At 39.3% G+C, this 19539-nt stretch overlaps 1 protein-coding gene across 1 annotated transcript; it reads left to right on the top strand.

Moving 5' to 3' along the window:
- Window positions 1-15954: 15954 nt before the first annotated feature.
- Window positions 15955-17177, top strand: LOC114278374 (uncharacterized). Its single transcript, XM_028220386.2, has 4 exons — window positions 15955-16237; window positions 16364-16477; window positions 16573-16969; window positions 17108-17177. Exons 1-4 carry the CDS (start codon window positions 15955-15957, stop codon window positions 17175-17177), a joined length of 864 nt encoding a protein of 287 aa, XP_028076187.2.
- The last annotated feature ends 2362 nt before the right edge of the window (window positions 17178-19539 follow it).

Below are 19539 nucleotides of genomic sequence, written 5' to 3'. Positions count from 1 at the left end.
CTCCAAGCTTCTAAGAGAAGCTTGGCCCCTTTCTTCCTCTATAAAAGAAGAGCTCCTCTTCCATTGCAAGTGTTCCAACACTTTTGTCTAAGACAAAACATATATCTCTCTTGATATCTCTACATCCAAGCCTCCAAAGTGCTTGGTTCTTGACCCCTTTGCACCACAACTCCTAAGCACACACCTCCACCACTCATCTAAGGTTCTTGGAGGGTCTTGTGGGGACTCAAGACTTGGTTTTGACTCAGAAAAATCTGCTGGAGTGCTGGTTTTGAAGAAGGTCTTCAAGGGTGAGTTTCTAAGCCTTAAATCCCCCTTTTTTGCACAAGCTTTTAGCCTATCTTGCATGCTGTTTTGGGCTTTGTCATAAACTGAAAAAAGTCTTGTTTTGAGTGCTTTAAATAGTTGTTTAAGGTCACTTTGTTGTTTGGGGTTGTTTGACCGCTCTAAGGCCTTGTTTGGCCCCCATTTTGTGCTATTTTGGTGAGCTCTGGGACCACCTTGTTTGGGCCTCCTCACCACTGAAATCATGAGGGATTTCAGTGGTGGGGATGGTGCTTTAAGGTCCTAAGAAAGAGAGGGCCATGCCCTCTCATTATTGTCTTCAAAATGTGCCATTTTAGCCTCATGTGTGAGCACCATTCTTGAGTTCATGTTGGCCATGTCTTAAGTGTTATTTGTGCTTATTTTGCTATGATATAGCACTGTTTTAAGTTGGTTTAGACACACCATGCATGCTTAGCATACTTGTCTTGTAATGCCATGAAATTGCCTTAACATGCTTTGTGCTTTGAGCCTTGTTTCTAGCATGATTTTGGCTTTGCTTTGTGAAGTTTTTATGCATATTTTGGCATAATTTAGGTCTGATTTTGGTTGTTTGGGTCATCCATGACTTGCTTTGTATAGCTACCATGCAATCTAGCTTGTATGCTTTGAGTGTTGGCTCCTCTACCATGCTCTATTTGCATCATTTCAGTGGTTTGGCACCATTAGTTATGATATTTCGGTCCTTGCTCCATGCTTGTATGCTTGCATTTGATGCCCCTTTAATGTTTTAAAAGGTTGGTGTTTCATGTCCCATGTTTGGACCTTTGTGTATGCTTCTTTGTGTAGGCCATTTAGATGCCATCTAAGTGTGTTTTGGGCCTTGTCTCGACCTACATTGGGACTATTTTGAGTCCCCTCGACCCTTTGGGACTTGCTTCATATAGCCATGGTTTAAGCCCCTTGGCTTGCCTTGAGTTTTGGACATAGTTGCATACATTGCTTGCATTGATAGGTTGATTTGGCATCATCCCTCATGTATTTTTCAGAGTTTAATGTGCTTGCCATTTGTCCATAATAGTCTCTTTTAAATGTGTTTAAAAGTTGCTTCTTTGTGCTTAAGTGTTGGACCATGTGTGCATGCATGTTTGTATGAACATTCGCCCTCATTTCCATAGCATTTGGCCACTATTTCGAGCTTATTTGAGAGCTGCCCAAATTAGTCTAAGTCCACCTTTTGCATGTTGCTCAAATGTTGTTACATTGCTTCATGCCTTGCATGCTTGTTTGCTTAGGTTGTGTGCCTAATGTACATTACTTGCTTACATGCTCATATTGCATATTTAGCTCACATGCTTAGGTTGCATTTGGCATGCATGCCTTGCCTCTTGAATCACCATGATTGAGGTTGGGTTCCTCATGTGTTTGTGTGCATTACATTTGACATTAAAATGCCCAACTTGGCTTCTTGGGCCATCACGCATTGAAATGCGCGATTGGTGGTCCGAGGGTCGAGCACCATACTCCCTTGTGTCTTAAACATGATATGGAGTATGGTTGTGCAAACATTTGCTTTGAAATGCATTGCCATGCCTTGTCTGTCCTCTGCTGTTGTCAAAACAAGTTTTTGCAGGAAGATATGGCCGGTCGGCCATCTACAGTGCCGATCGACCAAACATTTGTGGCCGATATCAATATCCATGGTCGATGGATGGCCGGTGGCCTTTACTTTTGGCCAGTGACCTTCCACAGTGCTCAGAAGGTGGTTCTGGAGCATCTTTGGGATTTGTGCAAGTCTCATAGGTGTAGAGCAGTGTAAACAGAGGCAACATGTGTCATGGCAATGGATTTCCGGGTAAAGCCAATCCGAACATGCGTGCATCCCTCTTCCCGAGGCCTTTTACTGCTTTCCATAGCTTAGTTAATTTGTTTAATTAATTAGAAGTTTTGTAATATTTAATTAGCTAGAATAGTTTAATTGTTTATTCGGACTGTATTATTTATTTGGACCCTCCGAGCGAGGGCAATTGTGTAATAAGTGTGCGTGGGTGTGTGTATGTCTTCCAACCCCACGTCTTTCTCCCTTTTATTTATCCGCTTTCAGTGGTTAGATTAGGACATGTTTAAATTAGCATCCTTATGCTCGCATGTTTTGCACCCATACATTTGTTTTGCATGTACCCGGCTCGGCGCATCATACTAACTGCATTGTATTTCAATTCCAAGTTGAATACGTGTTAGTTGTAGCATCATCATATGCCATCCATAGATTAGCCGAGCCTATTGTAGCTGCATCTTGCGTGTGTTGCATTAGCTATCTTAACAGGAACTAGGATCATGCATATGATTACTAACTAGTTTCTGTTTTGGCTTGGAGTACTCGGTGAGCATTTATGTTTTAGCATCCTTGCATGAGTGTGAGTATTGCCATGATAGCATGCTTACCATGAGGCTATGTGCTTATGTGATATATCTGCCTGAATACCTGCGGGTGAAGGTTGAGTTATCTGAATTGGAATAATGCATTGACTATGAGTTTTAAGCCCACTAGACAGTGGCAAAACCATCTTTTCTAAACCCATTTAAGGGTGGCAAAACCTGCATTTTAGCCTACTTGCAAGTAGCAAACCGTTTTCAAAACAAACATGAAATGCTTTGTTCCAATTTAGGCAACCCAGTCTATACTTGTATGCTGTGTGCATTATATAGTAAATCTAGGCTACTAACTGGAATAAGAACGCATAACGTTTTCAAAACTAGATATCATGGTTAGTAGAGGCCGATCTTTGATCGGGCGAGCGGGGGTGCTCATAGTTGACCTTCCCCAATCGTACCCAAGTTCCCGAGCCGAGGCAACTTTGGTGATGACGGACACGTGGCCTTAGGCAACGAGTCAGGGTTTCCTAAATTCCCCCAAAATAAATATTTAGGTGGCGATTCTGTATCTGGCAAAGCAGTCCATGTTTGGCACTTCTTTACAAAATTCTGTTTTCCAAAACGATTTGCCGGATTTGGACTCTTCGGTGATTTATCAATCTCACATTGCACATTGTGAGATCAGATTAAGAACCGTGACAATTTGAGAGTCCTGAACTGTAGTGAGCCCAATATGAACAGAACGGGGGTTCTCTCTTCTGGGACGTTCGGGGACATCTACAAGGTTTCTCTCACCAACTAATGTTCCATCCTCAGCATGGGGGGCGCAGTCATGCTTATATACTTTCTGCGCTCACCTCTGCATCCATTCGCTTATTGACACGTGGAGCTGCTCTCCTATCTGTTAGCGCAAATTCAGCTAAACACCACCTAATCAGACTGCCAGTTGGCATCGGCGGGAATGAGCAGCCCGGTGGAATTATCTCGGCCTCCTTTGACCGAGCTACTTAACGAGCCCAATAGTGCCACTCGCCGAGCTCCATCACAACCGAGTTCAGTAGCATTCCAGTACGGCCGAGCTCCAAACAGGTTAGGCCTGTCCAAGGGAGACCTTTCTGCCAAGCTACATGCGAAACCAATAAGCCCGGGTTGACAGACGAACATCTCGGCCGAATGGGCCCTGGACCTCAACCGAGCAAACCAACTTTGGATTAGCCCAAGTTAGCTTGGGCCAAACGCGCTTGGACCTCTTTTTAGCCCGGTCACTACCACGGCCCAAAGCCAGATTATGAAATCTCCCTCACAATTGCCCCTTAATTCTGTCCATATTTGCGTGACCGGAATTACATTACAAGGCTGGGTTAGACTTTTTGCTCGATGGTTCACTTTGCTCGGTCTAGAAACCTCAAAGTTGGCAAACAAAGTCAGCTCGTCAACTCGTTTCTTAGCGAGTAAAATCAGTTTAGCAACTTCTTGAGCAAGCAAAATCAACTTGGCAAGGACCTTCAAAGTTAGCGAGGAAAGCCAGCTCAGCAACTTGCTTTTTGGCGAGCAAGATCAGCTCGGCAAGGAACTCCAAGGTTGGTGAGCAAGGTCAGCTCGACGACTTGTTTCTTGGCGAGCAAGATCAGCTAGGCAAGGAACTCCATGGTCAACAAGCAAGGTCCGCTCGGCGACTTGTTTCTTATCGAGCAAGATCAGCTCGGCAAATAACTCCAAGGTCGGCGAGCAAGGTCAGGTCGGCGACTTTCTTCTTGGCAAGCAAGATCAGCTCGGCAAGGAAATTTAAGGTCGGCGGGCAAGGTCCGCTCCGTGACTTGCTTCTTGGCGAGCAAGATTAGCTGGGCAAGGAACTCTATGGTCAACAAGCAAGGTCTGCTCGGTGACTTGTTTCTTATCTAGCAAGATTAGCTCGGCAAATAACTCCAAAGTCGGCGAACAAGGTCAACTCGGCGACTTTCTTCTTGGCGAGCAAGATCAGCTCGGCAAGGAACTCTAAGGTCGCGATCAAGGTCCGCTCGGCGACTTACTTCTTGGTGAGCAAGATCAGCTTAGCAAGGAGCTCCATGGTCAACGAGCAAGGTCCGCTCGGTGACTTGCTTCTTGGCGAGATCAGCTCGGTAAGGAACTCTAAGGTCGACAAGCAAGGTCAGCTCAGCGACTTTCTTCTTGGCGAGCAAGATCAGCTCGGCAAGGAACTCAAAGGTCGTGAGCAAGGTTCGCTCGGCGACTTGCTTCTTGGCAAGCAAGATCAGCTTCGCAAATAAATCCAAGGTCGGTGAGCAAGGTTAGCTCGGCGACTTTCTTCTTGGCGAGCAAGATCAGCTCGGCAAAGAACTCCAAGGTCGGCGAGCAAGGTTAACTCCGCGACTTGCTTCTTGGCGAACAAGATCAGCTCAGCAAAGAACTCCAAAGTCCCCGAGCAAGGTCCACTCGACGACTTTCTTCTTGGTGAACAAGATCAGCTCGGCAAAGAACTCCAAGGTCGGCGGGCAAGGTCCGCTCAGCGACTTGCTTCTTGGAAAGCAAGATTAGCTCGGTAAGGAACTCCATGGTCGATGAGCATGGTCTGCTCGGTAACTTGCTTCTTAGCGAGCAAGATTAGCTCGGCAAGGAACTCCAAGGTTGGCGAGCAAGGTCAGCTCGGCGACTTTCTTCTTGGCGAACAAGATCAGCTCGGCAAGGAACTCCAAGGTCGGCAGGCAAGGTCCGCTCTGCGACTTGCTTCTTGGCGAGCAAGATTAGCTCGGTAAGGAACTCCATGGCTGACGAGCAAGGTTCGCTCGGCTACTTGTTTTTTATCGAGCATGATCAGCTCGACAAATAACTCCAAGGTCAGCGAGCAAGGTCAGCTCGGCAAGGAAACCCAAGGTTGCAGTCAAGGTCCGCTCGGCGACTTACTTCTTGGTGAGCAAGATCAGCTCGGCAAGGAGCTCCATGGTCAACGAGCAAGATCTGCTCGGCGACTTGCTTCTTAGCGAGTGAGATCAGCTCGGCAAGAAACTCTAAGGTCGGCAAGCAAGGTCAGCTTGGCAACTTTCTTCTTGGCGAGCAAGATTAGCTCGACAAGGAACTCAAAGGTTGTGAGCAAGGTCTACTCAGCAACTTGCTTCTTGGCGAGCAAGATCAGCTCGGCAAATAATACCAAGGTCGGCGAGCAAGGTCAGCTCGGCGACTTTCTTTTTGGCGAGCAAGATAGCTCAGCAAGGAACTCCAAGGTCGGTGAGCAAGGTCAGCTCCGTGACTTTTTTCTTGGCGAACAAGATCAGCTCGGCAAGGAACTCCAAGGTCCGCGAGGCGACTTTCTTCTTGGTGAGCAAGATCAGCTCGGCAAGGAACTCCAAGGTCGACGGGCAAGGTCCGTTCCACGACTTGCTTCTTGGCGAGCAAGATTAGCTCGGCAAGGAACTCCATGGTCGATGAACACAGTCCGCTGGGCGATTTGCTTTTTGGCGAGCAAGATCAGCTCGATAAGGAACTCCAAGGTTGGTGAGCAAGGTTAGCTCGACGACTTTCTTCTTGGCGAGCAAGATCAACTCGGCAAGGAACTCTAAGGTCGGCGGGCAAGGTCCGCTCCACGACTTGCTTTTTGGCGAGCAAGATTAGCTCAGCAAGGAACTCCATGGTCGACGAGTAAGGTCCGCTCGGCGACTTGCTTCTTGGGAGCAAGATCAGCTCGGCAAGGAACTCCAAGGTTGGCGAACAAGGTCAGCTCGGTGACTTTCTTCTTGGCGAGCAAGATCAGCTCTGCAAAGAACTCCATGGTTAACGAGCAAGGTCCGCTCTGCGACTTGTTTCTTATCGAGCAAGATCAGCTCGGCAAATAACTCCAAGGTCGGCGAGCAAGGTCAGCTCATCGACTTTCTTCTTGGCGAGAAAGATTAGCTCGACAAGGAATCCCAAGGTCGCGATCAAGGTCCGTTTGGCGACTTACTTCTTGGCGAGCAAGATCAGCTCGGCAAGGAGCTCCATGGTCAACGAGCAAGGTTCGCTCGGTGACTTGCTTCTTGGCGAGTGAGATCATCTCAGCAAGGAACTCTAAGGTCAGGGAGTAAGGTCAGCTCGGCAACTTTCTTCTTGGCGAGCAAGATCAGCTCGGCAAGGAACTCAAAGGTTGCGAGCAAGGTCCGCTCGACGACTTGCTTCTTGGCAAGCAAGATCAGCTCGGCAAGGAGCTCCAAGGTCACGGGCAAGGTCTGCTCGGCGACTTTCTTCTTGGCGAGCAAGATCAGCTCAGCAAGAAACTCCAAGGTTGCGAGCAAGGTTCGCTCGGCGACTTACTTCTTGGTGAGCAAGATCAGCTCGGCAAGGAGCTTCATGTTCAACAAGCAAGGTCCGCTCAGCGACATGTTTTTTGGCAAGCAAGATCAGCTTGGCAAGGAATTCAAAAGTTGATTAAAACCATCAACAAACCTCTTGCCGAGTAAAATTCATCCGACAAGGAATTCCAGAGTTGATAAAATCATCAACAAACCTCTTGCCGAGCAAAATTCGTCCTGCAAGGAATTTCAAAGTTGATCAAAACCATCAACAAATCTCTTGCCGAGCAAAATCCGCCCTGCAAGGAATTTTGATCTTTCCGTCAAAATGATTGTTAGTTGCCCCTTGAACCGCACTAAATCCGCTTGGCGAGGCAAAAATACAACAATTCTCAAGAAAATGGTCTACTTGTTTCATTGTGTCAATGGCAAAAAAGGTTACAAAAATAGAACTAAGAACAAAACTTTAGATTGACAAAGTTCGATGTTCTGAAAATGGATCGGTCATTTACATTCTGCGAGTTTTATGCCCCTTTTCCTCGGCCTTCTTATAGACGTCTTCCAAAAACCGAACTCCCTATATCTCTTCCATGGTGGTTTGCATGGCCATTATCTTGTCCGATTGTGTGAACCTTTCGCACTACTCTCTTATTCTCTACTACCGGACTTGTCGTCACGGTAGCTGCGGCTGCATCGTCTTCGACTTGGATGTGCTCATTAATGTGTTGCATGAGCAATTCCATGGTTGACGGTTGATTCATCGTGAGCGAGTCTCTCAGTCGATGTCCAACTGGAAGACCGCGCTTATACTGAGTGATTGCAAGGTTGGTCGGGCAATCAAGGATCTCGTTGAAAGTCTCCCAATACTTAGTGTTATACGCTTTTAAAGAGTCGCCCGGCTCCATCTTTACTCTCAAGAGATGGTCAATTTCCTTGGGCATTTTAGCATTTGTCTTAAATCTGGTGACAAATGCCTCTGCCAATTGTTGCCACCCCTTGATGCTCTCCTCCGGTAGCCTCTCGAACCATTTTAGGTCCAACTCGCCCATACTCGACGGAAAAACAAGGCACATGAGCGTATCGTTTCGCCTGTGCCCAGCCATAACCTGCCGGAAGTGGCTTACGTGCATATATGGATCAGTTTTTCCGTCATAGAGCGTGAACTTTGGTTGACGGAACCTGGGGGGGAGCGATGTGTTCTCGATCTCTACGGAAAAAGGGGTGGCACTCAGCCTTGCCAACTCTCTGTCTGGTGGCGCGCGTGCCACCAAGCGTGGTTGTGGCATGGCGACCTTTTCACTAGCTCGCCCTCTAGGGACTAGCCGCTGCAGTGCAAGCGCCCTCTGCGCCTCCTGCCGGCGAGCGCTCTCCTTCAACACATTCCTTAAGTCTTTCGAACGGTCGGAGCGAGAATACCTCGACACCGTTGTCGGGCATGAGGGGTGGTAATTGCTGTCTTGCGTGCGAGATATCGTCGCCGGTGCTACGTAGTCTCTAGCTCTGAAGCTTCTCGTGACGGAGAGTGAAGGGGTGCGACGTCTATTAAGACTACCGGAACGGCAGGAATGGGCGTGCTCACTGTGTTTCCCCACTCCAGTAATGCCCTTTCCCTTCATCTGGCGTCTCATGGCCTCCATCTCCGTCGCCATTTTCTTTATGATGGTATCTTGGTCTCTCAGCTTGTCTTCCAAGTGTTGAGTGTGTGAATCTCACCGTCAGCGATGCTCTTTTGGAATGACAGAGCACCCAAAACTCCTTGTGCGCTTGTCTCGCGCATCCCTAGGAAGTCCTTGTGCGAAGGTCTCTAAATCAGCCATCGTCGAAATGGCGGACAGGCCATCTCTGAGACAAACGGACTCTGGCGTGATGTCGTCGATGGCGAGTAACGGAATGTCGTCGTGGTTCGCCATAAAAGATGACCGGAGAAGCTTGGAGGACAAGGTTTTGTCTGTTGACTTCCCACAAATGGCGTCAATTGTACGGAGATGTGATATTCGTCGCTGTCCGTACTCCTTTCATCTAAGCTCCGAGTCTATCCGATCAACCTGAAAACACAACGACGGTGAGCTACCCTGCGGTGTGTCGCCGAAAAACCCCTCCGACGATCTAGTTAGCACACACTCAGAGAGATGGAGAGAGAGGGAGCTGAATGGATGTTTAGGTTTCTCTCACCAACTGATGTTCCATCCTCAGCATGGGGGGCGCAGTCATGCTTATATACTTTCTGCGCTCACCTCTACATCCATTCGCTTATTGACACGTGGAGCTGCTCTCCTAGCTGTTAGCGTAAATTCAGCTAAACACCACTTAATCAAACTGCCAGTTGGCATCGGCGGGAATGAGCAGCCCGGCGGAATTATCTCGGCCTCCTTCGACCGAGCTACTTAACGAGCCCAACAGTGCCACTCGCCGAGCTCCATCACAACCGAGTTCCGTAGCATTCCAGTACGGCTGAGCTCCAGACAGGTTAGGCCGATCCAAGGGAGACCTTTCTGCCGAGCTACATGCGCAACCAATAAGCCCGGGTTGACAGACGATCATCTCGGCCGAATGGGCCCTAGATCTCAACCGAGCAAACCAACTCTGGATTAGCCCAAGTTAGCTCGGCCCAAACACGCTCGGACTTCTTTTTAGCCCGGTCACTACCACGGCCCAAAGCCAAATTATGAAATCTCCCTCACACTTTCCTACCATCTTTGTATTATATTTATTAATTTTATATATCATATAAAAGTTTTACTCGTCTCGATTCTTCAATAAATTAAGGACCAAGAAAATAAATTTGATTAGAAATTGGTTCTAAACTTTATTATTGAAAAAACAAAAATTTCAAAGAGAGAATTTAGAGATGCGATTGAAGAAATATTATAATAAATGACAACCTTGAAAAAAAAAAAACAATGATCTAATGCAAATTATTTTTAATAACTAATAGAAAGAATATCAAATTATTATCTTGGATAAATATAGTGACGAAAATTAATTTTGTAAGATTTTTATACTGCCTTCTCCCATGCAGCGTTCATTATTTCATTATTAATAATCTTCTCATTGAGAATCAATAAATTTTTATTTTTTTTAATCTTTATCACCTGGTAGATAATAACGAATAATAAAAATTATCAAGAGAATGTTAAGAATTTAAGAGGAGATAAGAAGTTAAGGACATTTCATAAGCTAAAAAATTTAAAATAAAAAAAAAAAGATAATATGTGATAGAAGGAGAAAAATTATATGAATAAATCAAAACAAAGATTTAGATATATATGTTTTTCATAGATATATAGATTAACAAATCAAATCTTTATCTAAATTTTATTATTTTAATTTTTTTGTAAATCAATTATTTAATTCTTATCTTTATCTGTAGACCACGAAATTAATCTTTATAAATTATTTATCAATTTTTATATGTTTATTTATCTATAAGTCATGAAATTAATTTTTTAATTTTTATCATTATCTATAGGTCATGAAATAAATTTTCTTAAATTTTTTATGAATTTTTATATGTTTATGTATAATAAAATTAATGAAAGTACAAAATGAAGGGGGGAAAAAAGGAGTAATTTTTTTTTTGAAAACAATTATTTAATCTTTATCTTTATTTGTGGGCCATGGAATTAATTTTTATAAGTTATTTATCAACTTTTATATGTTTATTTATAGAAAGAAATTTTAAATTATCTATAAGTTATGAAATTAATTTTTTTAAATTAATTATTTAATTTTTATCTTTATCTGTAGACTATAAAATTAATTTTCATAAATTAATTTTTAATTTTTATATGTTTATCTATTTAGAGGAATTTTGACATTCAAATCTTTATTCCTAAGTAATGAAATTAATTTTCATTTTAATTAATCAAACATATAAAAAAATGAAGAAAAATAGAAAACATTAAAAGCAATCAAAGAAGGTTGCCACGTAGGAAAGAGAGAGTTTTAATGTCACGACCCCATCCCGCTCCTAGTAGAATGGTGCCGTGATGGCCTGTAATCCGAGATTACCGAAGGCCAACTTGCAAAGATTCACACACAATCAGAGTATACAAATGGGGCTTACATGTGCGGAAGCAATAAATTTAAAACTAAATAGTCCACAAGAGCTGTGCATAGATCAAATGAAATGACATACATCTAAATATAGCTTACAACTTGGATACAATAAAATAAAGTACAAAACACATCTTGATCAAAAGGCTTCTCAAGCCGACATCAACAAAAGAAGTATCTACAAGCCAAGAAGCATGATCATCAAGATGCTACAAAAATTCGAATTCAAAACAAGTTGCAAATAATCATTTAGGCGTCGCCGCCTTCTTGCTCATCACCTATATATATATAAGAGAGGGTGAACTTGGATACTCAATGAATGATACTAGTAATAAAGGTTTTGCATGAATGATATTCAAGATCTCTTTTCTAAACAATACAGAACATACTATACAAAATCAAGGGATGAACCAAGTCCATCAATCAAGTCTTTCAAATCTTCAAGAGATGCTTACTAGCATCAATATAATACAAGGGATGACATTAAACAAAGTTGCTACAAAAGCTTAGAGTCCCCTAGCACGTACAGACTTGTGCTACAAAGGTTTAAAGTCCCCTAGCACGTACGGACTTGTGCTACAAAGGTTTAGAGTCCCCTAGCACGTACGGACTTTCCAAGAATGTCATCCAAAACAAGGCTAATACTTGATACACAAAATAGGGGTATTCATTCATGCTTAACAAATACTTTTTCCAAAACAAAGCAAAGCAAAGCTTTATCAAAACTTTATAACATAACTTTATTAAAGATACCACTCACATAGTTCTTCAGGTGTAGGAATTACAAGCAAGGATCCAAGGCCTACGAACACATAATAATCCCATTGAACGCGTTTCAATAAGTCAAGGTGAGATGCTCAAAGATGGATATGAAATGCATTCTCAAAACAAGCCTTACATGAGTTTTAAATGATCTCGGCATTCTTTCGAAACTAGTCAAAACAAAGCAAAACATTGTTTCTTGTCTCGGGAAAACATGTTGGGTACCAATCAGGTCTAGGCTGAGGTCCCACACCCCTTGGCCGAGGTGTGTTCCCGACGACCACATTCAAGGAATGATGTCTGGGAAAATCTGGGTTTCCCTCTTGAAGAACATGAAGAACAAGAACATGAAATGCTAAAATCATAACTTCTTCATTCAAAATTTGAGTTTTCATGAGATGAGTTTGAAAACATGGACCTGGGTACCCATACTTGAAGATTTCATGGAAACAAACACAAAAACATGAATCTTGATGCAAGCTTTCGGATCAAACAAGGCTTTAATTCAAGAACACATGAATATCACTTTCTCTTTCTAAAACCAAACTTTAAATCAATGCATGGCTTACAAATCGTGCTCGATCATGCAATGCAGCTAGATGAACAATAAGAACAACAAGAGTAGATCAAGATTCTAACCTCAAGACATGAATCTAACGGCTCAAGGTGTGAAGATCAAGCTTGGAAATCTATTCCCTCTCTGAGAACTCCTCCTTCTTCCTAGAGCCTCTCTCTCTAAAAGACAAGGATATGATACAAAATGATGTGTTTCTCAACAACTCACTGACTTAACCTTCTGCTGGGACACGTGGCATCGGCTGGTTGGCTCTTCTAAAAAAGGTGACTGAGTGAAAAGACAAGACTATGACAAAGTGTGTTCAACAAGCAAGATGGCATAGGCACTCCGGCAGGTAATGATCTCGGCTAAGGACAAAGCTTCGGCAAGAGGGGTCCCAATGATCTCGGCCGGGATGGATAACGCATGGTCCAAATGTGCCACACCCTGGCCTAGATGTGCCACATCTCGGCCTAGGTTATACCGGTCCAGAACAAGACCATTAGGTGCAAGGATCAAGGATGTCTAGCTGGGAACATCTCAGCTTAGATGATTCATATCTCGGCCTCGGTGGCGTACACCTCGGCCTAGATGATGACATCTCGGCCAATATGTCAGAGTGGAGGTGGAGGTCAAACAAAGTGGTTCCAAGATAGTACTAAGTGTAAGAGGTTCAAAGGTGTGACCTAGGCTTAATAAGACCTCGGATACACATCGAGCAAGAAACGGAACACACAAACAATACGCAAGCCAAATTATATAAGCACAAAACAAGACGGAAACCTTACTTAAGGCAAAACAAGTTGAAAACTACAAATGCAAGCTTAACAAAACAAAATGTGCAAATGCACATGAACATGACAAATATGGGGATGAGGGTCACTACATTTAAAATTATGAGAATTTAAGAATAAATATTTGAAGGTTTTTGACAACTACATTTGATTATTAATACTTTTCTCATTCAGGGCCAACCAATTTCATTATTAATTCTCTTCTTATTCAAAGCCAATAAATTTTTTATTTTTTTATTTTCTTCATCACTTGGTAGATAATATTGAATAATAAAAATTATCAAGAGAATGTTAAGAATTTAAGAGGAGATAAGAAGTCATAGATAAGGGCATTTCATAGGATAAATTTTTTTTTAAAAAAAGAAAAGATGATATGTGATAGAAGGAGAAAAAATATATGAATAAATCAAAATAAAGATTTAGATATATATGTTTTTGATAGATATATAGATTAACAAATCAAATCTTTGTCTCAATTTTATTATCTTAATTTTTTTGTAAATTAATTATTTAATCTTTATCTTTATCTGTAGACTAGGAAATTAATCTTTATAAATTATTTATCAATTTTTATATGTTTATTTATCTATAAGTCATGAAATTAATTTTTTAATTTTCATTTTAATTAATTAAACAAATAGAAAATGAAAAAAAAATAGAAAACATGAAAGGCAATCAAAGAACGTTGCCACGTAGGAAAGAGAAAGTTTTAAAATTATAAGAATTTAAGAATAAATATTTGGAGGCTTTTAACAAAACAACTATATTGGGTTATATATATATAGTATAGATAGATAGATATAGATAGATTCCACCTCATGGAATTTTGAAATATAACTTTAGGTTGTTTTAGAAAGTAGGATAGAAGTTAGTTTTTTTTTTTTTTTTTTAAATATGAAAATAAATAGAGAGATAATATAATCTAAGAGAAATTAAAAGTTAAAAAATTGACTTTTAACCTCTTGCAAAAGAGGCCTTTAATTATATAATTTTCTTTTTTTTTTTTGGTCGTGCGAATTTCTTGCCTAAAAATATTTAGCACTTTATTCTATTTTTTTTTTCTTCAATATGCTAATCATTTGCAATTCGCTCCCTGTCTCTACTCCTCTTTCCTTCTTCTCTCCAATTTATATGTCTAAATTTGAATGAGTTTGACTAATAATTAATTATCCTATATTAATGATTCTTTTTGGCATGTATTTTCAGATGACCATGAAAATATATATTACACATGTTTTTTTTTTATTTATTATTTTAAAATTTCATTTTACATGTGCCATGTAAATTTTCTTTTTAATTAATAAATGTGTCATAAATATTTTGACGTCATATGTATTTTTTAGTTTTCAAATATTAAAACGAAAAATTTTGAAGTGAATATTTTAAACCTTGAAATTAGGGAAAATTATCAAAAAGTCCTATTTCAGATTCTTTTATACCAATCAGTCCATGTTTTTTTATTTTTATTTTTTTAAATCCTAAAGTTTACACTTTTAGACCTGGAGGTCCTGTTTTCAGTTTTATTATATTTTTTTGACCATTTTGCCCTTATATATATAGCTGCTTGTTTGAATATGATTTTTGAAAAGTCAGTGATCTACATTTGGATTCCCGATTCTTTGCAATTTCTAATTTCTCTTTGCCATTTTCGATTTTTGATTTGCTAGTTTTTGAAGCTATAGATTGGGAGTGATTTGCGATTATTGAAGCTCTAGGTTTTGCGTGATTTGCAATTTCTGGTTTCTCTTTGCGATTTTCGATTTGCGATTTTGTCTGGTTTTCAGTCGATATTCTGGAGAATGTTAGTTTTTGTTTGAGATTGCTGTTGTGATTTGTTCTGTTCTTCATTGTTCTTTGTTGTTCTTCTTCGTTTATCATCAATTTTGTTTTTCATTGTTCTTCGTCGTTCTTTATCATTTATCATCAATTGATTACGGTGATGTTTATGTCATGTGATTAGTGATTGATTCGTTGTTGTGATGAAATCATTGTGTTCATGTGAAATTTTGAATGATGAAGTTTTGTTGCAAAAGTGTTTGAACAAACTGTTGTTAAGCATTTAGTGAACTGGAAGTTCATGCTATCAGTATATGAGTTTTATAATTAAAATTATATGTATGTGTGTATACTATGAGCTTAAAATTTGTTGTATGTGGTGTGTATGATGATAAATGTAGGGCTTATGATTGTTTGTTGAGGAGGTAGAGTTTTTTTTGTATGATGTGAATATTTGAACTATTTAAAAATCTTGATACATTTCATTGTGCTAGAAAATCTTCACACATATGAATGTGATTGAATATTCAAATTGTTTTATGTACTATTGATGATTTTGCAGTGTGATACGAGACAAATGGATTTTTTCATGTTATTGTTGTGCTACTATGGGTCAAACATGTTTGTGATAAATGTGGTACAATCATTTTCCTTTGACGAGCTAGTGAAATGTGTGTGCAACAAATGGTGTGATTTGTTTGCTGATTCAACCATTATGTTTTACAGACTGTCGGGGTATAAGAATTGTCATTTGGATAACAATGAGGAATTGCAAAACATGTTATTGTTTGATAAATCAATTGGAGTTGAACAAATTGATGTTGTTGTTGACCAAAAATTGGGCACTAATAGACATAGTAGTTTAGCAAATCCACGCATTGAAGATGAAGATCAAACAAATTTGCTTCATAGATATTGTGCGCACAGTGAGAAGGTTTTGTTGTCTTTAGTTTGGGCAAATGGTATTACGTATGTTGGTTAATGTTTTACAGGAGGAGCATTTGAGTTTCGTACTGTTTTATGCAAATATGCAGTGCAATGTGGGTTTAAATTCAAATATTTGAAGAACGATTCAGAATGAATTACTGCTGTATGCTCACATAAAGATGATATGGGATATTTGTGGTCTGTGCATGATAGAGCCCAAACAGCAAACCAATTTTTCTACCTTAAGAGTTGGACTAAGATACATAGTTGTGGTACTGATGTTCGTACTTCAAAAAATCCAAGGCTCAGCTCTGATTTGGTGTCAAATGTTGTATCTAAGCGTGTTAGGGACAGACCACTAACGCGCCTCACTGATGTGGCATATACTTTTAAGGCAGACTATGGACTTGATATCAGCTACCATGTAGCATGGTTAGGTGTTGAGAAAGCGAGAGAGGCTATGCATGGTGATTACTTAACATCGTTTGATTAACTGAGATGGTATGGTGATGCTGTTCAGTATTATAATCTTAGAAGTCATATCAATATTGACTATGATTTGAAGACTAGTTAGTTTAAAAGGTTTTTTGTAGCATTTGCTGCGTGCATAAATGGCTTCAAATATTGTCACCCTTTGCTTTTTCTTGATGGAACATTTCTAAAAGGGAGATACAAAGGGCAATTGCTTGCAGCGACAGTTAAAGACGGTAACCAATGTTTGTTTAGCTTTTTTATGTGAAGTTTTACATTTGTTTACTTTTTGTGTGTGAGTTGTGACTGTTAACATTGGTTTTGTTTTTAGGATTGTTTCCAGTAGCCTTTGCAATTGCGGATTCGGAGAGTGAATCAAATTGGTCATCGTTTCTATATGAACTGTCAAAAGTAATTGCTGATGATAGACACATGACATTTGTATCCGATCGTAATCTAGGGCTTTTGGAAGCAATGCCAAAGGCATTCCCATCAATATATCATGGATGGTATTTACAACACCTAAAGAATAATTTTAGGAACAAGTTGAAGGGTATGGAGAATGGTTTCAAGGAACACTTAATCCGGAAGTTGGGTGATTGTGCATACGAACCTACTTTGACAGGTTTTCATGCATTACTAGAAAAGTTGAAGAGTGACGGGAAACAACGAGCATATAACTTCTTGTTAGGGTTAGAACCTGAACATTGGGCAAATGCTTACTTTAGGTAAAGTGTATACAATTGTGTGTTTCATGGAATATAATGATGGTTATATGTACATTGTTTATATTTTTGTGTTGTTATAACAATGTGAAATGTCATATATGGTATTAAAATGTGACAATTTTTGCTATTATGTGTTAGGGGACAACGATATGGTGAGATGACATCCAATGCTGCTGAATCATTCAACAATTGGATTAAAGAAGCATGAAATCTTTCAATAACAAAATTGGTTGATACTGTCCGGAATCAAATAATGTGTCAAATGTCAGAGCGAAAGGATATTGCAAATAAGTGGAATTGCATTATTTGCCCTACCTTTGAGACTAACCTCCAAGATTCATTTAATTCTAGTAGGTCATAGAATGTGAGTAAAGCTAATAATGATATGTTCGAGATGCATTCGTTTCCATTAGTTACAATTGATGTTGGACGCCGTGTTTGTTCTTGCTACCAGTGGCAAGTAAATGGATTTCCTTGTGAACATGCTGTTGCGGCTATCCAAAGGAGTGCATATAATCTTAATGATTGTGTTGAAAAATATTTTCATATAGAGAATTGTAGGGAAGCATATACAACGGCTATTTTCCCAATACCATCTGTGGAGAAACCAACTTTTTGCTCTAGCGATTTCATCATATTACCTCCAATTGTAAAACGGCCAGCTGGTAGGCCGAGAAAGAGTAGAATACCATCTCGAGGGGAAAAAGTAAGTCAAATCAGGTGTGGCAGATGTGGAAAGATGGGCAGGCACAATTGAAAGTTGTGTAAAGAGCCAATACAGAGTTATATTGGTTGATGTGTTGGTGAATATTGTGAATTTCACATTCAGTTTTGAACATTTACAGTGCTTTTTTTTTTTAGATAAATAAGATACCATTGTGAATGTTACATACATTTGCATTGGATACACATTTTATTAGTTGATACATTGGTATACTTGTTTTGTATTTCGATACAATTTTTGAATAAGAAGGGATTCATTAATTCTATGCAATTTGTCATTTTGTAGTTTTTTTTTTTTTTTTTTTTTTTTTTCATTTTGTATATTTATGAAATAGTTTTTTTATCAGTTTGATCAAAATAAAATATTATCTTGTTACATATATACACAATATGTGTTGATGGATAGAATATGATATATGTTTTTGAATAGATTTGAGGTGTGGTAGATGTAAAAAGATGGGCAGCTACAATTAAAGTTATGTAAAGATCAAATAATAGAGTTCTATTGGTTCATGTGTTGGATATCGTTGTGAATATTACGTTGAGTTTATAGTGTAGAATTTGTTTTAGATAAATAACATAGTGTTGTGAATGTTACATACATTTGCATTAATAAACAATTTAGTAGTTCATGTATGGACATACTTGTTGGTGCAAGCTTCTTAATGTGAATTTTCATATTTTGATACAATTTGTCAATAAAAATGTGATTTGTTCTATGAAATTTGTAATTTTGTAGTTTCTTTACATTTTTATTTTTTATTTTTGAAATAGTTTGTATTGATTTTTTGCAAAATAAAATGTAGAAAAGTTACATATATCTCCAATATGTGTTGATAGGATGAGCGTATGATATCCATATGTAAACTTTCACATTGTGTTGTACTTAATAAACACATATAATGACTAATAATACTCATACACAATGAATAAGACCAAGAAAGAATATTGATATTAAAAGTACATTTCTTGGTAGAGAAAATGTATATACCTATTCATATCAACATCTTTGTGGAATGATTGTTTACTAACTAACAATACCTAAGTTCACATGTTAGTGACTGGTATATTATATTGTACTTGGACAAAACCTGATGTTAACATTGTATCATTAATACATCAAAAAACAATGGTAGGGTGTGAAAATATGAAGTTTAGTTCTCAGATGCATCCTCATTGGTGTCAACAACAAAACTTGGATGATTTGTTCTTTCAGGATCATTCAGGAATGCTTCAACTAACAGAGCTCTCATAGTAAGCCAAACTTCCTTGTCCAGCACAGGCTTAATTGGTTCATGAAGGGCATGTTGCCTCATTATGTAGCAAAGTGCAACTCCGCAATTAAGACTATAGGAGAAAAAAAAAGAAGAAAAAATAATCAATATTTTCTTATATTCACATTGGTTGTAGCTACTATGTCAATGAGAATATTAATTGTAAATACTCACGAATTTGGATCTTGTTGAGGGGATGCATCAATTGATTGTAATGGCTTGACATAGTCTGACGGTGTTAATGTATCTACCATATCCGATGTGGAAAGCAATTTCCAAATATGTGATTCGATATATGTTTTCTGTGATTGTGAATATGATTAGACGTGTAGAATAGATAATATTTTAACTACGTTGATGTGTAACTCAACATTTACATTTTTTTTCTTCATATTATTGAATGAAATATTGAAATTACCACTATATTTGCTTGAGCTAGGTGTATGTCTTTAAAACCATCTCTGGGCCTCATTGAATTGTAGTGCTTCTACACTTCATCATTCATGTCGCTCACTACTATGGTCCAATGATACTTAAAGTGGAGTGAAAAGTACAGATATCGGTACTGAATTG

This window comes from Camellia sinensis, chromosome 10 (assembly GCF_055761805.1).
Source record: "Camellia sinensis isolate YWXY chromosome 10, ASM5576180v1, whole genome shotgun sequence".
NCBI lineage: Eukaryota > Viridiplantae > Streptophyta > Magnoliopsida > Ericales > Theaceae > Camellia > Camellia sinensis.
The sequence above is the reverse complement of the archived record's forward strand: the minus strand, read 5'-3'. Positions and strand labels throughout refer to the sequence as shown.

What these genes read in the sequence shown, in the direction of transcription:
- LOC114278374 (XM_028220386.2), top strand. Translation starts at nt 15,955, where the DNA reads ATGGGATATTTGTGGTCTGTGCATGATAGAGCCCAAACAGCAAACCAA. An exon ending in TGCAGCGACAGTTAAAGACG is followed by an intron (nt 16,478 to 16,572) that starts GTAACCAATGTT and finishes TTTTGTTTTTAG; the next exon opens with GATTGTTTCCAGTAGCCTTT. An exon ending in TGGGCAAATGCTTACTTTAG is followed by an intron (nt 16,970 to 17,107) that starts GTAAAGTGTATA and finishes ATTATGTGTTAG; the next exon opens with GGGACAACGATATGGTGAGA.